The sequence below is a fragment of the Serinus canaria genome, chromosome 3 (assembly GCF_022539315.1).
Source record: "Serinus canaria isolate serCan28SL12 chromosome 3, serCan2020, whole genome shotgun sequence".
Lineage (NCBI taxonomy): Eukaryota > Metazoa > Chordata > Aves > Passeriformes > Fringillidae > Serinus > Serinus canaria.
The window spans coordinates 64,043,198-64,069,550 of record NC_066316.1 but is presented as its reverse complement, the minus strand read 5'-3'; the positions used below and the strand labels follow the sequence as shown (position 1 = coordinate 64,069,550).

General features: G+C 37.0%; 1 protein-coding gene across 2 annotated transcripts in view; it reads right to left on the bottom strand.

Moving 5' to 3' along the window:
* Positions 1 to 26,353, bottom strand: part of MAN1A1 (mannosidase alpha class 1A member 1) — a 140,805-nt gene that overhangs the window by 75,508 nt on the left and 38,944 nt on the right. For both annotated transcript variants that reach the window (XM_030235932.2, XM_050972437.1), the window contains exons 3-4: positions 19,148 to 19,263; positions 8,216 to 8,296 (exon numbers count right to left, since the gene is read on the bottom strand). In XM_030235932.2, the coding sequence (XP_030091792.2) occupies positions 8,216 to 8,296; positions 19,148 to 19,263 (197 nt within the window). The remainder of the gene's footprint in view (positions 1 to 8,215; positions 8,297 to 19,147; positions 19,264 to 26,353) is intronic.

Genomic DNA, 26,353 nt, shown 5'->3' with positions numbered 1-26,353 from the left:
TGACCATAAATTGATCCCAAGAGTTGGTGCTAACTTAAAGCAAATGGACCTTGTTTGTTTCTGTCTCATGTTTGATCTGCTGAGCAAGATGTGTTGCAAGTGCAAAGGAGACTTTTAAAAGAGTTATCTGTTTCTCCTGCAACAAGGGTACCATTATCTCTACCTATTGCTGGGGATATGAAGAGCATGCAAGAGCAGCAATGTTGTCTGTCTGTTTTTGATTTCAGGCATTCAATCTTCTCAGTGATCTTCAGATAGCTTGAAGCAGCAGAATTGGTGGGTGGCACAAAGTGGTATTTTGCAATGAATTTCTAATCTGATCCTTTAAAGAGCTAATTGCATAGGAAGCTTCCAAAATTGCATCATACATTTCTGTTCACTCAAATTGTATTTATAATATTAGGAATATGCCTACATATTTTTTACTAGAAGTAATTTAAATTTTTGAAAAGAGATATGAAGATAGAAAGATTCTTTGCTAAAGTCAGCTTTGGGAATCTGATGGAATGTCTTCATAGCTGCCAACAGAATCAAAAATGTGGTAATCTTCTACTGGATGGTTTATGCTTTAAGCTAATAAGAGAAGGATGTTATCACCTACTTAACTCTCAACTTAATGAAAAATAACCTCAGACTCAGTTTATGGAGACAAAGCATAAAGTGGAATCTCCCATACACTAGTTACACATTGTGAAATATTTAGATGAAGAAATGAAGAGTTACTCCACACCCAGAGTAAAATAATATTTTCATATTTACTTTTTTTTGGTAAAAAATCAGTACAATGATTCAATAACATCTATTATTATCACCTAATTGAACCTTTATACCACATCCACAGAGAATATATTTCCCAAACATTTCACATAGCCCAGAATTTAAGCAGTATAAATTCATGCTGATCTATTCCCACTGTCAGCACTGAGATTTTTTTTGTTGCTTTCATTTGCAGAGAGAATTACAATTCTTTGCTGTAGTATTATACATAAGTATTGTTATTTAGATATGAATAGTATATTTGCAACAATCTAAATGCTGCTTGCAAATGGCTGCACCAAACCCTGTATCTAACCATATGTTGTACATTTTCTATTAAATCTGCACAGCAACTCCACCACCTCTTCAGGCAGCATGGTTTTACCCTCCTTTTACTCTTCTTTATTATTGCAACTGCATTTTGTGCTGCTAAGTGACAGAACTGGAAACTGAGATAAATAAAAGAGAGAAATATCTTGGAAACAACTTCTTTGCAGGTGCCTGCTGATTCTGGACAGACTGTTAATAGCATATAATTTCTTCTGTACAGTTTATCAACCCACATGCAAAGAATTCTTCTTTAGGGTCTATCTAGAGCTGCTGCTCAAAGGGAAAGCACTCACACTACTATTTCTGACAGACATTCTCTTTCCAAATGTTCTGTAGAACCAGAATGAAGTGAAACTGCAGGAGCTAGTTGAAAGCCAAATCCTCGTAAGAAACAAACAGCTCCCTCTCAGCTGCTTGAATTCTACTTAATAACATAGCCCATGAGCTTGTGTCAAATACACCAGCTGTTACAATCACAATCCAGTATTTCTTAGGTCTCATTATAATCCATTCTCCTTTCTAGCAATTTACCATCAGCCTACAGTAGTGTGGAGGTGAGCAGGGATTTTAGTTAAAATTAATGTAATGAGCAGTGAACTTTTTTCTTATTTCCAAAGTCAACATATGAATGCAAAAACATGTCAAATAGGTTTACCATGGAACAAAGCAAAATTTTTTTGTTGTTTGGAGAAAACTCCCCAAACCAACCCTTTTCTGCTAGGCAAATGGGAAACCACTAAAAGTGAAGAAGATAAGTTATGCACAGGATGGAGTTCTAAACTGATGTTTCACAGATCAAAATCAGGGCTCTGATTCCTGGTTTCATAGCAGGCTTAGTTATAGCAGCTGCAGCAGGCTGTCACCACAGCCTCTCAGTCCCCTGCTGTGGGTATTCACACTGATAGACAAACAAAATGATGACAAACAAAAGCAAAACATACCCACTGCTGGACTCCAGCAGACAGCAATTCACTGAATTAAGGCAAATTGCCACTATTCCCACTTTACATCAGCAGAGTAGCCTGAGGGCTCTCATTCTGAGGCACAGCACCTGTTGGTGATGGCAGCTGATGGTGTGCCTGGTGGTGGTGCCTGATTGTATACAGGGGCAGTGTCTCCATCAGGCTGCAGGTCCTTCGACCCCAGAAGCAGTTCCCTGCCCATGTACACCTGGGTGGTATCAGTAACCCCACAGCAGAGTGGGAAGAGAAGGAAAACCTAGAAGCAGCATCTTAATCAAGTGCACGACTGGAAATCCACAACTCTGTTACCATTCTTCCAGTTTTCTTCAGAATTAAGTGTGGGGTCAGCTTGAGCAGCACAGTTGAACAGAGCAGCTGAGCAAGTAGCACTAGGAGAGAGGGGACAGAAGTCTTAGGAATGACAAAACTTCTGGAATAAAGGGAACCTATTTGAGAGAGATGGGTTTCATCCACAGTGACAGAGTATTTGCACTGAAGGAACTTAAGAGACAGAAATAGAAGACTGAAGGACAGTCTGCTTGCAATGGCAGAGCAGTCTACATAATTCTGCAGTACATTTTGATGCAGCTAGCACAGAAAGTGAACAGCATTAGATTTATTAAAGGTGGAAAAGAGGCTGAAATAGGAATGGAGATTACAGACTGTGATTGTGGGAAACAGAGATTTTAAATCCTTCTCTGTCCCCGAGTAGGTTGTTAAGTGCTACATCAGAGCTGATATAAACCTTGATTTTATACAGTGTAATGACAGCTTTCTGCAGAAATTCAGAGTTTATAGGAGAAAAAGTAGCTCTTAACTTAGTTTGATGTATTACTGTCAACAGGGGCCCCATGCCCCAATTCAACACATTCTTTGAAAAAAAAAAAGGTTCACTTTGGTAATGTTTAAGTTTAGAAAGAGAATCAAGATGACCAGCTGAAATGAACTTGGAAAGAAACAGCCACAAGGTTAAATTGCTTGGAGATGATTTGGAGAACAAAAGGTGAGGTTCAGAGCTCAAAAATTCTCAAATCAAAAGGTTCAGATGACTTTTACCTTCTTTTGGTTTGACTGTAAAGAAGGCAATTAAAAGTAAAACTATATTGAGTCCAAGTAAGGAATACAGAAACTGACAAGTTAAATGAAAACTCTTAAGTCAGGCTAAATGCAATTTTTGAAGAACAAGTGTTTAAAGTTAAAAAAAAAGAAAAAAAACAGAGAGAAATATGAAGCCTGCTAGAGAGCCAGGAGAAACAATAGGAGATGGCTGTTTAAAAGAGCATAGTGCATGAACCAAAGCCTTGCTAAAGGGATAAACTTGCCCCAGTGTTTGGTCTTGAAGAGCCTAGGCATGTTCCCATGCAAGAAGGTTCTTCAAAGAATGAGCCTAATGGATTGTTGCAATATTGAGGCTGGACAGAAGAGTTCTTGAGGTCACTTCCAAGTTATATGGCACCAGAATTCAATGAAATATTAAGTTAAAAAAGTCATAAATCTATAAAAATGTAAGAGAGCATAAAGATCATTTCAGAGCTCTACAGGAACTAAAACATGACACCACTGAAACACTGATGTATTGCTTAAAAGTGGCAGCAGATGGATGGTAGGTGGGAAACAGGACCTAAATCTGAAAACAGGGCTGTAGAAAGCTACAGGCAATTGAAGTCTTCTAGTCTGTACCACACAGGGAATTCTACTGCCAGTCTGTGAAGGTGATTAAGGAGGAGTTAAGTGGCATTCACAGAGAAGTGATCAAGCTGGTACAGTATGTCTGGAGTTTCAAACAGCATTACAAATCAAGCTTCCAAGGCATAAAAGGAAAAGTCCTCTTGTTAACTAGTGTCAAGTTAAGTGAGAGGAAGCAGGAGATAAAACACGGGGTCAGTGCTCACACTTGGTGAGCTCAGATCCCCAAGGCACATACACTGGGACTTAATCACAATTTGCAGAAAAGGCCAATACCTTTGTATAGGTGACAAAAGCTTAATTCTCCTACCATTCAAGACTGCTAAATGATGGATTTTTTTTTTTTTTGTATTCATGGAATTTAAATATTCTCTCTGAAGAGACACCTCTACAAGAGAGGCAGAGACAGAGAGAACAGCTACAGCTAAATTCTGCAGAACGTCTCAGCACTATATGAAGTAAGCAATCTTCTGTGGTCAGCCTGGCAAAGGCAGTTGGAGATCAATAGCATCTGCATCATTATTTCATTGCTGCTCCTCATTAGTAAGATAGCTTGACAATCCTGAGGGATGGCGGTTTACAGTGAGCAATGATTAGGTCTGTCTGAAGGCAGACAGGAAGCCAAGAACATCAAGTGAGGTAGAACAGTGCCACTGTAACTCCAGTCATAAATACAGATATAAACTAATTGAGTATGTCATAACTTTTTTCCCATTTTTTTAACCTCTAATTAACAGCTGGTAGAGAGTAACAGATGAAACTCTAAGTCCAACACCTATCATCATGAAGAACAGCTTGGATTTTTTCCTTTGGTTCTTTTTCTTTTTTTTTGTTTGGGAGTTTTTGGAGTTAATTTATTTGTTTTGGTTTGTTTCTGTTACTCCTTTGCCCTGATCAGAATAAATTAGTGTTCCTTCAAACAGGTTATCCTGCCACAGTAAAAAAAGTACAAATCTGTTACATTTTTGCTTCATGCCATGGAGAAGAAAGGCAATATGAGCATAATATACAGGAAGAACAGCTGCTGCATCCAAAATATTTTAACTCTGGGGAAAAAAAAAAAAGCTACTTATCCCATTCAGAAAACAGAAAAGCTTCAAAGGAATCTGGGAAATTACCAGCTAAATCTGAAACTCATGGCCTCTTTATTCACTTCAGAGCATTTTGGATTAACTTTTTTGCTGCTCACACAAACAGCAAACTAAAAGCTCCTTCTATTTCTGCCTATGCAATGTATTCCCTGAGTGTGGGGCCAACCTTTGAGTAAAACGAAGGTTTAATTTGAACAAAATGATCAAGAAAGTTTGAAAAAAAAATCTGTCCCAGTCCTGTGGGATAAATCTATCATATTACAGTTTCCTTAAGATACTTTCATATAAATAAAAATATCTTCAATACTAGCAGTGCTTTTAAGGAGCCAGGCTTATTTTTAATAATCCTTTACAGCCAGTGACTTATGGAAAAAATACCAAGAAAAGCATTCACATGCAGTATTATTATTAGGGACTCAAAAACCCAAAAGAAACCAAAAAAAAACCACAAAAAAAAAAAAAAAGAGAGCAGCATTTAAACAGTTATTCATCTTAAAATCAAGTTTTCTGACACTTGTAGCTATTTTACAAATGAAGTTGACAATTGACTGAAACGCTTTTTGACTTGGGCTTAGACAGATACCACAGTGAAAAAAAAATAAAAAAGCATATGACATTTCTAGCACTTTAAGGTATTCCATATTAATTCTAGTAAGGCAGAAATTGTTGGAAGTTTAACAGAAAGCACCTAATGGCTCTATTTGCAAGTGAGCAGCACATATAGTTATCAAGGGGTAAAGTATTCAATTTGTTCATTTTTTAAATGATTCACATTGGTGACTTTATCTAAATGAAGTATTATGTGAGCAGGATGTTTTAGGAACTACTCAGTATGATAGCATATTCTTTAATTGTGATTAGTTAGACTTACAAATGATTATGGAACATACAATGTGTTGCAGCTTTGGATCATTACCCATGGAAATGTAATTCAGAAGCACAAACAATAATTATTTCCATCACTCCTTCTACTGAAACACAGCTTTCTTTAATTAGAATACTGGTAAGTGAGCACAGCAAATATAAGATTTTTTTAGTAGTTAATCTGATAAAGAATTAATTGAGCTTTTAACTGAGGAAGTTTAATCCTTCAATCAGTGTGCATACAGATTGTGCTACCTCTTTAGGAACACCCACTAATGTAATGGACTAACAGATTATTAAAGTTATATTTTCCATGGTGGCAGCCAGCCTCTGGGGCCCTCAGGCCTTTCCACACCTCTCAGCAGCAGCAGGGAAGAAGAGACCCACACAACACAGAGGAACCTTACCCTGCTGCATCCCATTCTTTCCATTGGCAGAGGTTGGCTATTGCCACAGCATCTTGGGATTTAGGAGACAAACCATGAAGTTTCCCCAAATCTGATTAAAGCAGAGCATGCTGAATTGCACTCTCTGAGCCACCAGAACAACTGTTTAGGGACATCATTCTGTCTTGAACAGCAGATGAACAGCAGAGAGTGTGAGAACCAGTGGCAAGCATGGATGATGCCCTTCCAGGCCTGCAAGAGCTTGGCAACCTCCTTAATAATACACCTCTTCTTTATATGTAAGAGGCCATTTTACTTTCATTACTCAGTCCAACAATCTTAGAATGGCCACTAGCTTCCTTTATCACTGATCTACTGCACAGAGTTCCATTTAATTATCCATTGTGTGAAACACTTTCTTGTGCTTCAGCTATCTCCTCGTTTCATTTGTGCAAGAGTTTTACTGGAACACGAGTGCTGCTTTCAATCCAGCTGGAGAGGTGGTGGTACAAGTGCCTCTCAGGATGAAGGAGTGGTTGAGAAGCAATGACTAGGTGTTATTCAGGAGAAACTATACACGCTGATTGAAAGTGAGACTGCACATTGACAGACACGGCGCATAAACCATCAGCATACATGTGAAATCACCAGCACTGATGACAAAGGATCGAGGCATTTCCTGGCAGACAAACTGCCACTTGATGTAAAGGCCCATAAGCATTCATCTACCAGACTGTCTGCCAAGAAATATCCTCTTCTTCTGTCAGGACTGGTTAATTAAAGTAACAATAGGTTATGCTAGAAAAGCCCACATCTGTTTCCCATGTAGATATCCAGTGAAAAGAGAAGAAACATAAGTTAAAACAATACCTAGCAAAGATCCAGAAACCAGCTCCCAAGCACCTCATTTTTTTTCATTACTGTTAAGTGTCTGACTACATTTTTTCTCATGCAAATTTACAAGACAATTCCAATAATAAAACCTGTGCATTTTAAGACATGAATGTCTTTTCCATACCATCTACACTCAGCACAGGTCCATGTGAAATAAGCAGGTAAATCTAGTTAAGACATAAAAGTGTCAGAGGAACATTGTCCCCTTATAACTGCTTTGTCAGGGAAATGACCCAGCAGTACCTGCTAAAACAGCTTCAACATAATGATAAATTTTAACAAAAAATAATCACGCACAGCCATAGAATTTAAGTAATTTAAAGTGACAGGTTCAACTAGTATTTGGGAAATTTACTTATGAAAAAAAATAACTTCCTTGGATTTGTGGAGTTTCTGCCAGCAATCGCTTTGGATTTAAGGAATAAATTCAACTTATGGTTAAAGAGTACTAACTTGTGTAATCCTGCAACAAAATACTACTATAATCCAGAGACAGAAACAAGAATTTAAACTAGTAAGATTAAAGACTTTTCAACTGCCAAGCTAAAACTTGAAAATATCACAATATGTGTCATTTAAAATGGTACCTGTGACTCTTTTGGTCTTCTCCAAAAATATTACGCAAGTAATTGCATTTAGACAAAGCTCTAAGATGAAACTGAATCTTCATTGTCTCCAGAAACCATGAAACCATGAAACTTATCTCCAGGTAATAGAGATTAATGGGTTATTGATGCTTTAAAGACATTCATATGTATAGGTATACTGCTGCCTTTTCTTTTTTAACCTGTCTTCTCCATGTGAGTTAAAACTTCAGGTTCAGGCAGGCAAACAGAAAGTGAGAGTTTAAACGAGTTCAAGGGTACACCTGAAACCCATTTGGGAAGCAGGAAGCTGATGCACCAAACCTACCACTATAGTAGGAACTCCATAATTGCACACTCTAGCATGAAGCCCAGAAGATGTACTGGGTGTGATTCCCACTCAGGAAAAAACCCAGAATATCACTTAACACTTAAATGAAGCAATAGCTTTAGGACTTAAGGAAAACAGCAGCAATAGAAGCAAGAAGACCCATTGGACTGGTCTCCATTGTACAAGCCATTTGCAAAGTTTTGAACAATGGATAAAATCTTTAATTTGGATAAATAAAATTATTAGAATTCTTAAATTTGGATAAATAAAATTATTAAAATTAAATTTAATGACTTATCTAGAGGATGATATGTCAGATAAACCATCTTACTTCTTCTCCTGAAAGATAGTAAGCTGAAAGTAGTCCACCGACGAAACGAATGTTGACTTCAAATACGGAGATTTCAGCATTCTGTTGAAATAAACATAAATTTATTTATATAGAGGTTGGTTTGGTTTGTTTATATATATATATATATATATATATATACACACACACATATATATATATATACATATATATATACACACACATATATACATACAGTTTTTAAGGCACAACAGCTGTAAATAGCAAAACACTAAAAAAGAACATGTAGGGAAGGACAACAAAAGAATTTAAAGCATTTCTTCTCTTCCTCACTTTGACAAAATATCCTTCTCATTATCCTCATCCTGCTCTACTTTCCATGTCCTCTGTTGGCTATTGTAAATGCACAGTGAGCCCCATGGCAGGGAAGAGTGATGCATCTGACTCTATGTTGTCAGAAGGCTCATTTATTACTATAGTGTACTATATTATATTAAAGAATACTATACTCTACTAAAGAATACAGAAAAGATACTTACTGAATGCTAAAAAGATAATAATGAAAACTCGTGACTCTTTCTAGATACTGACACAGCTTGGCCCTAATTGGCCAATGAGTTAACTCACACTGGAGTCTAAATAAGCAATCAGCTTGGGTAAACAATTTCTAAACACATTCTACATGAGCACAACACAAGAAAAGCAAATGAGATAAGAATTGTTTTTCTTTTCTCTGAAACTTCTCGCTGTCTTTCAGCTTCTCAAGAGAAAAACCCTGGGCGAAGAAACCATACTCAGAAAATGTGAATGCCACAGTTGGGCTATAAGGCTTTCTCTAAATCCACACATCTAAGTATTTATCATTCCTTGCAGGTGATTCAGCATTTGCCCAAAAAGCGCTCTTGCATCACATGTCCCATACTATCTCCCCTCACGCCATCTCAGACAGATCAGTACTGATCAAAATGTCCTGTCAGGTGTTTTCCTGCTCCAGTCTAAATGCAGCTTACTGCAGAAATGAAGGTAACACTAGAATGAGTTAATTACATGATCAGGAAAAATGTAATCGTTATGTGTATTCACAAGGAAAATGATCTTTGGCTATTACAGCTGGCATGGATGAATCTTTCACCAATGATAAAGACTTGGTCCAGCCAGTATCACTCTCAAAACTCAAAGTACATTCTTCCCTGCCTTTTGAAATTCAAGCATAAATGAGGAATATCTGAGTCTCATACACTTTTGTTCTTTATTAAGACAATTAAAATTTTACCCCAACACATACCATTTAACCCATCAAGGCAATCAGTTAAAAGGTTGATCTAGTGAACTTAATTTTTGCCTTTTTATGTAATACTACTTTTTATATTTCTGTATTTCTGCAGAAAAAAGGTACCCAAGTGTCTCAAAATTTTGGGCACATAAAAAAGGTGTTTGACTTTCACATGTTCTGGGCTGCTCTTGCTTCTACTGAGTCACTTTTCCATTTTCTATTTGCCAGCATACACTATAGCTATATTTAATATAAATCAGTGCATGGTGGAGCTGATGGATTTTCTTCTGAAAGGCTTGTAGGCTTTTTTCATTAAGCTAGGTTTTGTGCTTTTCCAGTTTAAGCATTCAGAGGTCAGTTTACATAGGAGGGAAGAAGTTGCTCCCAGTTTTTTATGGATTTTGAATTGCAGTAAACTGCCTTTACAGAAAAAAACAAACAAACAAACCAGCACTGGGCTACTTAACAGAAATATTACTTCATGCTTTTCAGCTTCCAAGGTGCTCTGATTAAGAAAAGGTATCTAGATATGTTGCAGAGTTGGTGAGTTTTTTGTAAATTATAAAGGTACAGGCTTCAAAACACACTCTCAAGCTTGCTACAATGCTAGTTGGTTTACACTCAGGAATTCAAATTTTCTCCTCAAAAATGTATTCTGCACTTCCCCCTCTAAAAAGAGGATATAATTTCCATTCAGAATTATTCTGATTGATACATAATTAGTATAGTTTATATGTGTGTGCCTGTATAATTTTTTTAATACACGTGAACACAATTCAAAGGGGCTGACAAAGTAAAGCAATCACACATGTCTGACTCTTGAAAACTCAGACTGGCATCATGGGTTAAGACTGCAAAATTATCTTGCTGTCTTGCAGTGTTCAGAACATAACACTCTAACAAGTTTATTTTGAGTAATCTAGAAATCTGCAGTTTCTCCTCTGTCACTGCTCTCCCCGACTGCTCCTCTCCTATTCTTTCTAAGAGAAACAACAAAGTTTAATTTCTGTAGCTTAAATTTCTGTTTCCAAAACACCTTTTTTTTTCCCAAATCTGTTATTTCTCTTTCCAAGTGTTCAGTCATTGTCTTATTGTATGCAACAATAAGGCAAAAGGAAACAGATATTCACCTCAACTTCAACATTCCTCTGCATACTTTTTTATTATGCCATGATCCACATTAAACCTGGGGAGGGGGATATAAAAACATTTAAATTCTCTAGAAATCTGAACTAACTAGATGATGCATCTGTTCACCTGCTAATCAGGCTACATGTGTGGGAACTACAGTACACGTACATTAAACACAGAAGTCTTAAAATCCAACATATAATACAGCTAGTAGAGAACTGATTTGACTAAAGAAAGGGTGATCTGATCTGACCTGATCTGATTGAAGAAAGGATGATCAAATGAGTGAAAAGGGTGGCTTCTCTTCGGTGGAGATTGAGCTAGCTGAAACTCCTATGAATAGTATGAGAATATGAATATGTGAACCTTCTTCAGAAGTTCAGGTTCTTTCCTTTTCAATCCTGAGCCTTAGCACATGCCAAGTACCTTTCTTTGATGTGGGAAGGTTGAAGCTGTAAAGAGGTAGGTGTCAGATGAGGAAATGAGTTAATCAGATATCCCAGACACTTGTGTTTCCTTTGAGAACTGAATTAAATTACTTTTTGATTTTCAATTGCTTGAAGTAAATTGAGTTGTGTATGACCTGAATATTTTGTCTCCAGAACTTTACGTTTCACCTCTCTGGATTTAAATATGACCACTTAACTCACAAAACCATTGCTATCTTTCAAGGAGTGCAAAGGCCCTTTAAGGAAGTCTCAGTATGTGTGCACTGACATCTGCTTCTGGAAATCAGTTACAGACAAGAAGACTATTTGGAAATAATTTGAATAAAGGTTTTACTGTTCAGCCACAAAGATTAACTGCACTGTAATACTGAACATGTGTTGAAGAGGTGATCTTTCAGGACATTTCTTGAAAGCAACCATTGTTCTAATGTCATCAGATTCCCAGTAGGTCACCTGAACCTCTGAACCTTCATTTGAAATACTTGCCTCTTACCAAAATCTTCATGCAAGCCACTGAAGCAGACAAACACTGAAACAGTCATTTCATTAATGGTAGATTTGAAATCTGTATGCCTGATAGTTACTCTTAAATTCATTGTACCAGGTTAATATTATTCTCAGCACACAAATAACTGTAAATGGCAAGACAATTAAAGTTTTATAATTTCACATTAAGAAAACGTGTCTATATGTTTTTGTGAAGTAAAGTTTGTGAGGGAATGTTTGTGTGAAGTAGTCTGTTAAGAAAAATGAACTTGTCCTAAAAGTAGAAGATTTCTGCTACACCAAATTTACCCTTCTTCCTGGTTTGATTTTTAAAATTTTTGTATGATATTACACATTGAAAATGCCACACCCTGATCATTACCCTCTTTTCATATTTTTAATCATACATACAGTTTGTATAAATAAGTCTGTATATTTCTACTCAGCAGTAAAATTCTAAGTAAGCAATATTATTTTTTATTTTGCTCTCAGATCAACCAGCATATGAATACCTTATGATTCATTTAACAGTACCAGAATATATCAGAAAAACTTTCATCTGAACTTCCCAAATTTTCTACTTCACCATCTGTAGAAGTGAGAGTTATTTTTTATTTTAAATTTAGCCTTCTCCTTCAAACAGTTATTGTATCACCTACATAGCAAATCTGAGAAGTTGTTGAATTAATTCCTCTACTTCTAATGGCAATTCTGTAAGGCAAAGTGATGGGACATGTATATTTCAAGATGACTAAGATGTTCCCTTTTTAAGGTACCAAGTGCAAAAGACAGCTCTGAACAACTGGATAAATATAATTTCCAATTTTTTGGTCTTTACATTAGTACTCCAAAGAGACTGTGCTCTGCATGAGAATATCTGAACCACCTTTGTTAGTACACATCTTATCTGTGCCAACATCTAAACATCAGTCTGATCTGATATTTGCAGGCCTCCCTTTTAGAAAAGATTCTGAAAGTCTATAGGTACTTGGAAAAGAGTTACATGTATTGGGAATAACATGTTTTTGTTTTAATTCCAGGGCTTTTCCATTAATTGTTGAATGTGAGTAATGTGATATTTCATCTTTTATTTATTCAGTAATTTATCATTCACTATTTGAACCACAGATGGAATAGTCCAAGTACTATACAGGATCCAGAGAAACTGTGACTTCTGATCACTGTACTTGAGAAAAAATAGAAAACAAAAAGCAATGTATGAATCCAATATGTGGTGCAAGAGCAAAGCTGTGACGAGTTTCAAGAATTTCATCTGGTTTCCTTGATTAATTTCTAAAGATGAAATTATTTTGATATAGACACACAACATCCTTTACAATGCTGGCTAGACACATAACACCAAAGTTATGTTAAAATTGTTTTTTTAGTAGAAGAAAACACATAGCTCAGAAACACTCAAGATGCTGGAGAAAATTAGAGCTATAACTAGGAAACCTATTATACTAACTCCTTTAAAAGAAAGGGAGAGTGACAATGCCTTAGCAAGACACATCTTCAAAAAGCAACAAATATAACCAAATGGGGAGGGGGCAGGCAGAATAAAGTGCCAAGACTTGTATTAGTTAGCCTGTGTTACTCTGCACTTCTATTTTATTGGCAAATCTATGACAGGGCCAATTTGATCTCAGCTGCATCTCACCACTCAACTTCCCTCACCCTTCCCTAAACCAGATGATTTACTACAACTGGTAAACTACTGAGGCTTCAAACAGCTGTTATATTGAATTTAATATTGAAAACATTGCTCAGACAACAAACTACTGTCAACTGAGCTCTCCTGAAGTCCTTTCCCTATGGAACTCCTCCAGCTTCCCAAAAATCAGTATTCATATCCTTCTGGATCATTTCCTTAATGCATCTCATTCCTGATAATCTTCCTCTCCACATTCACAGACCAAGGCCAGAATGATTTCCATCTGTATTTTCTCATTTCCCTTATAAACACAACATTTGAAACACAACACTATTTTATTTATCCACCTGGCACTCACCAGCAGCACTGGTTACATGTTCTGCCATTCAACATTCAGCTGGAGAAAATACTGTGTGCTCTTCACACAGATGAATGTATTCCCAATGAACAAGTCACCTTAATTTACATTTGATAAAGAACTTACTCTCTTAGTTTTTATAAAGATAACAGAAAATAAGGCCACAAATCTTAACATATCATTTTTTATGTCTTCTCTCTTGCAAAGATTGCTTCAAAAACTTTCTTTCCTTTGGTTCTCCTGTTCTTGTATTATTAAGAGTGTATGGAACTTCAGCCACCTCATCTGCAGTTCCCTCTATTGCTCCAGTGTAGAAGGAATATAGCAACTCCCCCCACACACACTCCATGGCAAGCAGCCCATTCCCTGCAGTTTAACAAGCTGTGCAAGAGAACACCAGGGAGCCTGCACTGAACAATGCTGAATAATGCATATCATTCCAGACTAAAAAGTGGACACAAAGGGCCCACATTTCCTGTGAAATGAGATGAACTTGTAATTATTATTACTATTAAGTAATAATATTCCCCTGTTGAAGCACAAAGGTTGGGAACAGCAACAAATCCTAGCTATTTCAAGCAGCCAAGGAATTACGATAGTCACAGATAGTACTACAATAGCTCACTTTCAACTACTGTAATTAAACAAGATTTTAATTACCTGCAATTGTGGGGGAAAAAAGTTTCATTCATATTCCACAAATGAAAGTTACTGGCTGCTTGCTAAAATATTCAGTTCCCAAAGACATGGGAAAAAAAATCTTAGCAACCTTTTTATCACAAGTGTCAAAGCCTGGTTATTGCATAACATGTTATTTAACCTTGCTCAAGTCCCTGCATGGCAAACTGCAAGATCTTCAACAAGCACAAAAATAAAGTGCTACTGAGGGCATTAATAAATTCTAGCAGCAAAAGAACTGTGTTTAGTAATGAATTTTTGGGATCTCCTTTTAGCCCACCAAAATTGGTACTTACACATAATCAAAACAAAATCAAGTCACTTTGAAGTCTGTCATTTAGAGTGTACTAATAAGTTATGTGGCAAACTAGTAATCAAATAGTCCCACAAACTAAAGAACCATTTTCACCTGCTGCCTTTCTTAAGAGTTCTCTCTGGCCCACAACATTTTTTTTTCAAATGGGAAAGCTGTTCCAAATAGTTGTATTAGGAAAATTTCTGATTTTCTCACTTGAAGAGGAAAAATACCAAGAATAAAGAGCCAAAAAACTATAATGTTCTAAGTTAGAACATTAGGTTGTGGAGTGTTAAATACAAGTCAATTATAATACCTACAGTTTGAGAATAGTAGGATTTAGATTAGTAAATGCTGAAGTTTGAAATAAGCAAACTGAAGTCTGGAAGTCTGTACTGTTACTGGCTGCCACACCACAGATACAGCTGAGTTAATGATAAATGCTGGAAGCCTTATTTATGCAAATAATATTTGCTATTCTGGGACCTTGCAAAGGGGTCTATACATGACAGTAGGAAAAAAAAAAAACCCCATAACTTCAAGTTTCTCCACTTTCACCAGTTCTTTCCCAGTTCTCAAATAACAGGCATATCACTCACAAAACTTCTAGGTTGCATGAACCTGCTGACCAAACCTCTTTGAAAGACACTCAGATTTGCTGAGCTAAGCACAAAGATGAAAGTCAGAAGTTGTACGTTAGCCTTCAAGCTTGAAAAGTGGCATATAAAATCAGTTACAGGGACTGACCGATGCTTAAAAGCATTGGTAGGACACAGGACTGAAGGTACCCACACTACCTTCTTCATTCCCTTCTCTTTATGCAGTTCCTCAATTCTTTAGTACCTGTCTTTGAGAGCAAATAATGAAATGGCCTTCATACTTTCATAATTTCCCTCTTATCTGAACAAGTACATGGCTTCTGCTCCATACCCTGTTCCCATTCTGATCCTGTCTGGCTACACTTCCATCAGACAGCTGGTCAGGGTAGGAATTCAAGCCCTGTCCCATGTGGAATTTGATTGCTGGCACCTTCAGGTCTTGGCGTGAGCCGCTGCCCCAGTCAATGCCCAGACATCCTTTAGGACTCTGTGTAGACCAAGGACTGCTCCCAGTAGGCAGTGCAGGCAAGACTGCCCTTCAGCACAGAAGGATTTAGCAGGGCTGAAGAAGAGGGGGATGGATCACTTGGTCCCTCATGCTAAAGACACTGGGGTCTGTTTGGGTGTAGATGCAGAGCACCATCGATTCCAGTACTCAACAACTCCCAAACCCTCACTGCTCTACCATGTGGCTCAGCTCCTGCACCACTACTCCCCTACACCTGACCCCTTCATTTGCCTCATCAAGATCCCTTTTCCTCTCTCTCTCTTCCCAAGCATGTATGCAATGTTATTTGGCTCTTGGACTGTAGAGACCAATAGCTTTTTCCTCCCCAGTGTGAGGCAGAATTGGGGTGGTGCTACAGAAACTCCTTCAGAAAGCTCTGTCTGTGTGTGCAGCTTCTGAAACAAATAAGAAAAAATAAGAGCAGAGGAGCAGGCAGCATGCATAGTTGTAGCTAGGAAACAGCCAAGCTCCCTAAAAATCCCGTGAAAGACTGGTTCCCTTCTCTTGCCTTGTAACCTGCTGATACAGAGCCCAGCCCAGCTGCTGCAGCCTTGGGCTGTGCACTGTGAAGGGGTGTGTGGGCAGCAGCCTGTGTGGGGAGGTCAGAACAAAGCCTTAGCTATATTAATTACAAGAGCAAAGATGAATCCCCCAGAGACATGAAGTGATTTAACAGAGAACAGAGCACATATCCATCGTGCTACTCAAAGCTAAGACCATGGATTTAGCCACTGCAAATGTCATCTCTTTCCAAAAGTACGTCTACATCTCTTATAATGACAGAATCACAAAATGCAACATAATTCCTGAAGGAATGGCTCAGTTTAGCTCAAACTTCTGCAAGGTTTCAAATAAAAAAAAAAAAGTCAGCAGTTGTGACATAAAAAAGCTCCAAGCACTGCAATGTGGATATCTCAGTTATAAAATCACAGGGCTACCAGCTGTAGCTGGTATGAAAATAGCCTGTGTTATACTCCAAAAGGGAAAGCTTCTAAACATACCCACTGACAAGCTTACTAAAATGCACAAGTTTGCCAAGAAAGGTGCTGCTGACTTAGAGTTTTCCCTCAAAATCAAAACCTATCTTCGGAAAGGTAAAGAAGAGCAACCCTGACATCTAATTCATTGAACTGCGAGATTGAAATCTAATGCATAAAGAGACATTGCCACTTCCCATTAAGTCATCTTTATTCCAGAAATCCTTTCATGTGGATAAACTAGTGCCTACTTTACAAAGTGACACCAGGCTACTTTTATGATCAGATGTTGAGGTGTGAGTGCTGGCCCAATAGTTTGGTGAATATCTTCTGGAGTTTGTAAAACTTTCCTCTATCCAGCTGCATTGAGAGAGAACATAAGGAGAAAAAATTCTGCTACAGAATACAGTCACAGCAATTTTTGTAAAGAACATCTGAAAGAAAATTAAAGATTTGAAAGACACGGTTCTAAGAACAAATGAAGAGAAAAACGTATCCCACTTATGCAAATAAAGGACAAATATGCTGATTAAGCAGTCCCTGCCCAGGAAATGATCAGAAACATCAAACACAAGTTTATACTATTCAGAACAAATAACTCTTAAGGATATGTCAGTGAGTCAGTTATTCCAAATAAATCACTTTCATGGGACAAAGCCTTCTAAAACAGAAGCAAGTAATAGTGTACATAACATTTTTGCAGAATATGTCACATAAGGTCTGATCTATGACAAATGCTTAAACGCAAAAGAGAACTGGTATTCTTTAAACTGTAAGATATAAATACAAAATGGCATTTGAATGTAAAATCTACACCTGAAGTGGAAAACTAAACAGAAGTGCGGGTTGAGTAGCTTCCAACAATCCAGCCATTAAACAAATGGACATCCATTATTAAATTTGGCATCACAGTTATTTATTTTAATTTCCTTGTTCCAGTTTGGGAAAATTCATCTACTCACTGCTGATGCCAATGTAAAATTCAATTACATATGATTATGAAGTATTATGAAAATAATTTTGCGAGGTGTTGAACTCCAGGCTGCTATTTACAGGAATATCAGTAACAATATAGTGTTAGTGACGCACATCAGTGTTATCTGTGAAGCTGCTTTGGTAAATCTGCTTGACTCCTGCATTGAACAACTAATGAAATTTCTGACATTTTCTTAGCTCATAAGCATTACTGAGAAAAAACCCAGTGCATTAAAAAGAGGAAATGTAGGCAACACCATCTAAAAGTTTCCAGTACAAAATATATCAAGATATATGTAAACCCAAAGATTTTCATGTGAATAATGTAAATCACTCTACAAAGCTTTACAGTGCTCCTCCAAGTAGAGGTCAGCTCATCCTTTTAAGTGGAGTTTGTTATTTTCTGTTGTCTTATCCTGGTTTTTAAACATCTTGATAATACCAAGCTAATAAGACTGGAATTTAGTATTTCAAAAATACCTTTAGGGAAAAAAATTCTTATGCACAAAATAAAATTAGTATGTCATTCAGGCTTCTGACACTACACAGGAGCACTGTTTAATATCCTCTATTTACATTTTAAATGTAAATATAAATGCATACTAAATTGCTGTTTATATAAACTATGTTAGATTCACTCTTATTAACTCCTTCTTAAAAGGATAATTGATTTTCAAGCATGGAAGGGACCCTAATTAAACCTGACTTTTGCATAACTTATTAGAAAGAGTATTTTGTTTTCAGAAAGTGTTTCTAACATTAAGTATGTCAACTACAAGAGTTTTCAAGTGCTCAGTGTACTGTGCTTACTTTACTACAGTGATCAGAGGTGCTTCATCAGCTCTCTGCACCCAATGACAAATCCTCTGGCCCAAAAAAAAACCCAAAGGAAAAAAAAAAGAAAAGAAATAAATACCAAACCCAGGACTTTGCCATTTAACTGAAGAGGTTCCTGCTCCTTCAAGGCCTTTCTAGAATAAAAATTCAATAATGAGCTTTGCCCTCAGCTGCATATTTGCCACTTAATAGGATGATTTGTATGTGCAGCTGTGAGGACCTGATGCTTCCTAAGACTAAAGAAGCTCAGTTCTGCCAATAGTTCAGCCTAACTCTTGATATTCAACTTTACTGGAGTAGACAAAGGAAACTAAGTAGTATGTATGGCATGTACCTTTCAATAAAAAACAACTAAAATCTGTAGAAGATTTTATAAAGGGAAAATGTAAAGGGTTTGCATAATGAAAAAAAATTAATGTTTGAAGGGTCCCAATTCTTCTATCCAGAAAAGCTGAAAAGGCTGATTTTTACTTTATAATGGCAAATACTCTATTTATGTTTTACTTCCTCCAGTCCAGCTCATTGCCTTCCATCTACCTAAATCCCTCTGACTGAAAAAGAGTATACAATCAGAGCAGTAGATTTCCTATCTTCCAGCTTCCTGCTTTGTTTTATCTATCAATAATCTAAATTCTTTAGCCTTGTATTATGCTTGCAATACCAAGAACCCAGTCCTCAGTTGGCCCCTGGAGAGTAAATAGAGCATTAAAAGTTAATCAGCAATGCTCCTTACCACATTGAAATCCAAGTTTTTTTCAACCCACTCCTTGGCTTCCTTGAACTCCTCTTTCATTTCCATGATGAATAGTGTGTCAAGGGCATCCACGATTGTTGCTCCTTGTATGTTACCTGAAATACACAAAGAGCCAGTGATTTACTTTCCAACAGAAGACTTTTCAGTTAGATCTAATTAATTTAAATTAATTCCAATTTCAAAATCCAATTTCAATTAATCCAATTAAAAACTTGGTGCATAAGCATTCAAGTGGTAACTAGTAATTCACAGCCCTTACTTTGATTCCCATGCCACAACACAACATCATAATATTTAAGTATTTCTTCCACTAATGAACTTTTGAAGAGCTGCTCTAATGCACTGTATTTTCAGCCATATTTTTGCATTTTAAACCACTGACAGAACAGTACCATAAAATGGCATAAAACCCAGTAAATCTCGGCAATTGAGAAATTCCTGTTTCTTCCTGTTTGGAATGAAAAAAATCAGCTGCTTTTTTGTTTTTATACTCAAAAATATATATAAAGCTTGGAGAAGCTGGTGAGCACTGATCCCATTTTAGTCAGGAAAGCCCTTTAAGAAGTACAGTCTGCACAAGATAGCACTGGGGGAGGCAAAGGCAAACTTTCACACATGGATTTGTCACCTCAGGAAGGGCTGCAAGGCACTGGCTTTCAAAGCGAGTTCTGGTGGTCTGCAAAAACAGATCTGTTACAGAGATGGGTAAGAGCTAGCCTTGACCTAACACTGCAAGATGAAATATCATCGGTATGTTGGTTTTGGAATGGGTTAAATGTTCATCATCCTGTACTGAAAGGTTAATGTGGATGGTGGGGTTCAAGAAAACACAGTCACTCAAAATACTTTTCCATGTTTGCTCCAAATTTACCTTGACCTTTTCAAAATACCATTTTTGTCTAGGAAGAGTTTCAATTCCTATTTATGGGATAATGTCAAAAATTCAATTTTGACCACTCTACTAAGACTTTCATTTCCTAACTTGGCTCCCACAGTTTTCATAATGAAGGGAAGACCACTGTTATATTTTAGAGAAGACTCTGATACAGAAGGACACATTTAGAATTAGAAAATAATTCAGGTTGCAATCAAAAGTGAATGTTATTATGTCCAATCCCTGTTTCTCTCAGCAGAGCTAATGAGTCAGGTGAATAGCTGACTACTCATTCCGGAATTGATTGTACCAGGGGAATAACAAGATAGTAGCTACAACAAATTAAGGAACTTGATTATCCTCTTGTCTCTGAAATACGTGATGAAAAAGTAAACTTAATTTTATAAACTTATCAAATATCAGAATTCAATTTTTTATATTTAAGAAAGAAAGTCACTCCATCAGTCAATTCTTGTGTTTACTGCCATCATGGGTTTCTGCTTCCACATGAAACAGAGAGGCAATTGGAGAGCTCTATATAGCAGGATTGACATAATTTCCTTAAATTAGAGTTCCAGGTAGAAAATAATTTTCCATTTCCACCATCTTAAACAAAATAATATTTGAGGTTGTTACAACAGTTATTTGGTAAATATAACAGAATCAGGTAATTTCTCTATTTTGGCAGCTGTTTATACCGCCCATTTTTGGAATGTCACTTTCCTACTCCGAAGGAAGGAATCTCTACATTTTCCCCCAGATATTCCACTAATAAAACTGCAGTCTGCTTTGGTAAGAAAAACATAATATCCTCCAAGAGCTTATTTGGAACTTGGCTGCCCTTCTCTAATATTAAAGGAAAAGTATTCCTTTAAACTTGGCTAAGCAACTTATATTTTTCCTGAGCTTATGAGAAAGTGAGAGTGGAAAACTGCTGGAGGACATCTGCTCAAGATCACTACTGCAAAAGCTCTGGAGATGTCTGGTAACTCCATACAACAAAAGCAGTTCCTAGTGAACCTTTACAACTGAGCTCTACTTACAGAAAAATCATCTATAACCTGATTTGCTTCAGTGGATTGTGATAGGCTCACCATGCAAAGACATTCTTTGAGATAATCCTCTTGTAATACAACTAACGCCACCACTAAACAGTTAAGCTTTCAATTTTAAGGATTAGTACTTGAGCTGCAACCCACTACTAAGTCACAAGAAAAAGAGAAGAAAATAAGGAGAAAACTTATTGAGAAATCACCCTTGGAGTCACCTACTTATTATGATTATTTTCCCCCTGAATCTGGCATATGTGGCCTGCTGAGAGCACAGATTGAAAAAAATGCTAGAATCTCAAGTAGATCTTACTTTATTTGAAATTATTTCTGCTATTATTGTGAAGGCTCCAGAAAACAGAATAAAACAATTAATGTGACACTTAGTCAAGTTTGTCTCAAACAGCTGTGCTTCTGAGTTCTTGAAAAAAGACAAAAGAACAGAGAAAGAGTCAGTTTAGAGGCCAGAATTATGACTTGTGAACAACTGCAGTTTACGCTAAATCAGCCAACAGAATAACTTAAGCTTGAGAGTAGTATGGAAATTGTGATGCTGAACAGGTCATTAATAACCAGTCAGACAAACCAGTGGTGGGGTTGGGGGATGGAGTGCAAAGAAATTAAATGCACATTCCTTATTATGGGATAAGACCAAACATTTCACAAGCCTATATAAGCTATGCTTCTCAAAGCACAGCACACAAAATATTAAATACAGTTATCACTGTTCGTTCCTACATAGCATTCCCAAGGAATTACACAGAAGTCATGGTATACAAGAAACAAAGATTATTGCTAGGGAATTACAGTACACACTCATGACACAGAATATTTGGACAAGAGGACTGGTTTCCTATACACCTATAGTACTGCTAGAAATTTGACTAAGAGTGAGCACCGTGTTACAGAGTGCAAGCCAAGCTGCAGTCACCATGCTAGAGTTTCATATTTGCCCTAGGCAGGAGGAAGATATCACAAAAAATACTTGGATAAAATTCATAGACCTCAGGTAAATACAGATATGTATTGCAGATAACTATATATATATATATATATATATATATATATATATATATACAAACACTCAAAGTAGAGAAAATGAACTTGAAACTAATAAAACATAAGCTCAAAGGGAGTAATTTTGATGACAAAAGAGATAACCAGATGTTCAAGCTGATCAAAATGAAGAATTATTAGTCTCTACCAAAATCTCCAGACCATGTAGTCAAATATCCTATATTTTACTTCTGTTGTTAACCCTTTACTTTTATCACTCCTCTTTACTGACAGCATCATTTACTCCAAGGGATTAATAGAGAGCACATAAAATAGCCTACTATTAACTGAAAAGAATGCAAAAGAAATCAGTCAGCATGAAAGTTTCAGTAGACTATCAAGAAACATCGACAGAACTTCCTTTCCAGTTTAACATTTAAAATCTTAAGCAATGATCTGGAAGAAAACAAACAAGAGCATATTGCTAACAAGATTTGTGGACTATTAACCACAACAGCTTATTAAAAGCACAGGTAGCCTATATCTCCTCTGGGTAATGCACAGTCAGACCATTTAAACTGCATGCTTTTAAATATCCAACAGTGCCAGTGTACGTGCATGCAAATAAAAGAAGATAATACATTTGAGAATGCAGTAGCATCTCAGGACTGGGCGGCAAGAGCAGAATAAGAAGAGTGATCAGAGGATGAGTAACTTCGTAGGAGTTTCCAGGATGCCACTGCAGGGAGAACTGCTCTGGATGTGAATGACAACCTTATTAGCACAGCTCTGTCACTGAGCTTATATGGCCATATGGTTTAAGAGCCACACCTGGCTTATGGCCAAACCCTTTGGAGTGTGTGCCAAAATAAGTTCTAACTTTTCAAGCCCAGGCTTTTAGATAAGGCCTGAAGAATACAAAAGAGAGTACTTCAGAATCAATGCATGTTGGTGCACTTAATAGTTTAAAATTTCCTCCCATCCCTTGCACACCAAGCTTGGCATACATACAGGTTCGACTAAAGTAACATTTTGATTTGTGCTGTAGGTTTCTTGGAGCATTGCTTCAAAAGCTGACTCATATCTTAGAACAGTGTTTTCCTTTATTTAAAGTTCACTGAAAAGGTTCCTATGCAATATCATTAGCAATTTAAAGTGTCAAGAGTGATTAATTATTAAAGTGTGCTATGCCAAAACATGAAACTCTTGACTCAAGTACTGGCAAACCCTCAGCAATATTAACACTTTTAATTTCAGTGACTATTCACACCTGGTAAAAGTGGGGAAAGAAAAATTAATTCAAATTTTAACAAAAATAGTTTTTTTGTATGTGCAACATGAAACAATATAGTGATATTTCTAGAATGCTCTTCCAAATCTCCAGTATTTTATACATCTGTGCATTTTAGAGTCAGCTCTGGTGTCTTTCAATTTGATAAAGTTTAAATATTTTTTCCTTCATTGCTTATCTCTGTGCTTCCTGCAGAAGCCTTTGGCACCCACCACGCTTCTGGCACCATGCAGCTCAGCTACATGTTTTGTTATGAACCACCCTCTTTTTGTTTGAGCCTGCTGCCTAGTAATTTACTATTTCCACCCCTTCCTTACAAAGGATATCACTGCCCACAAGGAACAATAAATCCTTGTTCATCTCATCTATGCCCCTTTTTATGGACCCCCACATACTGTTCTGGAAAGCTGTCAAGCTTTACTACTTACTGTGAGCTCAAGTCTGCCGTTCTGTGCATTAACCCAGAACTATACCTTCCATTTCACTAAGAGCCAGTTTAAATTAGGAATGTTTTCTATTTCTGAGTGCAATTATCACCTGCTGGGAAATCCTTTTGGGTTTGTGGAACTGTTTGCAGTTTGACATCGTCAAAGCTATCCCAAATAACTTATTTGCTCTGCCAAATTTCACTCTGGTCATTCGATTTTTCTGCATTGGAATGAGTAATTTGAGAGTGTGGCCTCAGCAGTAACAGATTCCTGTGAGAGGCCAGTAATAAGCCTGAAAAATGTTTTTTAGAAATCTAAAATGACAATACACTTGTCTTTGTTGTGCAACATGACCTCATCTCAAAAATGCTGTGTTGAGTAATTCATCCACAGATCTGCTAATGTTATTCATTACACAAGTTAATTTAGTTGAGATAGATGTCAGGCGTACTTCCACCACATACCAAACCACAAAATTTCAAGGAATACAGCAGGAAGAGTGAAGACAAACAAGACTGGGGTGGGGGAAAGATTTTGAGTTCTTTCAATTTAAATAATATATTGTTTAAACACATGCACAATTAATTGCCTAGGCTATATTAATAAACTTAGATTTTGAAAAGACACATTGCTATACACTGCCAAGACAGTTTTAGATACAAATTTCGGCAGGCTTTAAAAATATTCATACACCTCAACACTCCATAAAAGAAATGACAAAAAACAGTTCAAAGTGGGAGGAGCAGGATCTTACTAAATTATAGTACTTTGGGTTTTGCAGATTGTGAGTATTTATTAAATGCCTCCCTTTTTGCCTCCAGAAAAGGTCCTTTTTCACTTGCAGAGATTAATTATACCATGCCTACAAGTTACAATATCAAACTGGCAATATTGCACATGAAACACAGCTTCAGATAATTAAAAAAGTCCTTTAGTTACAGTCATTTAAGTGCAGAAAACACTTCTAGAAAGAGTTCTCTGCTAGTGCAGCAACACTCATTATTTTTAAAATTAGTGCAGAGGGCTTAGAGAGGAATAGCTCCTATTTTGAGGGGCAGGTGGTAGAGTGCTATGGAAAAACGCAAAATTGTGATTTTGCCACTTCCACAATAGGGAAGTAAATTAATAAATATCTGCTTTAGCTAACCTTGTTAATGGTAACCCGAAACATAAAGGTTAAAGAATTAAAAAGTAACAGCACTTTCTCATGGCCCGTATTCTATTAGGAATAGTCAGAGAAGAATTAGTACTCATGGAAAAAGTCATACCAGGAGATATGCCCTGTTTTGCTAATGGACAGGTATGGTGCAAACAGATGCTGAGCTGTTCCAATTTATTTGATTAATCTAGAAACAGCTGTATACTTCCTGTAATTAAGCCAATAAGAATATTTCTGTCTTTTCAAATAGTTGCTACAACATGGTAGAACCTAACATGGCAAGTACAAAGGAAATAAAAACATTGCACGGATGTGCTGAAAAGACATCATTTTCATTGCAAATAGTCAGAGGCATGCATGTGGCACTGGCTTCAAGGAGAAATCTTTCAGTGTTTCTCTAAAAGTATATTATTCTTGGTGTGCAGCAGTGAGAGAAAGAATCTTCTGCCCATAACAAGAATATACCTACAGTCGGCCAGTCTAAAGACTTTCTCAGCTTATCACATACACCCTTACACACACACTGCCTGCAGAATACCAGCAGGACCAAGGCAGCTCCTTGATTTCACAATTTGTTTTCATGGCTTCAGTTTAGGACAAAAAAAGTCATTTCCAAGTTCAGCAAGGAGTCTTCAGCTACAGAATAGGCTACTACTAGAAATTTGTACCACAGGATTCTTTTCCTTCCCTCAAAATTAGAACCACCAGTTGTCCCTACCCTTTCTCCTATCACCACCCCAATGGCCATTTTCCTCTTCTCCTAGCCCTGGTATAATGTCTGTATTTCATGATGTTATTTCCTAAGCCACATCCATGTGTAATTACACCTCTCAAAAGCCATCTTATTTTTGTCCTTCTGAGAAACTCAGCATGACAGTTATGACTTGCCTTCAAGACACAGCAGTCATTACAATCTACCTGCAAAATGGAGATTGAAAGGAGCCATGCATTTATACTTCCAAAAAAACCCTTAGAAGCAGTATCATTTGAAAACAACTCTCCCCTTCTGTGTCAGGAGAGCTGTACTGTAACTTTTACAACATAAAGCACCACACAGCACTGGGCTCTTCTGTTCCTCACAGTGAGATATAAAAGTCTTTATCCCATAACAGCCACTCCCAGTATAAGCAAAGCAATGTAAATGCAGCAATTAATTCAAAGGAGAAGTGTTTCATTAGGCATCAAACAGTGCCTAATGAAATGTACTGTGTTTTACTGATACCAAGATGATTCAAAACTTGCATTTTTAAAACAACTGAGACCTGGCAGCAAGAAGAAAAGACAGTCTTGGCAAATTGGAGATAGTTATGATGGATGACAGTGAACTAAAGGTCTTGATTTCTGAAGGCTGGGAGGAAATTCACAGGACACAGAGCTGAAGGTAACCT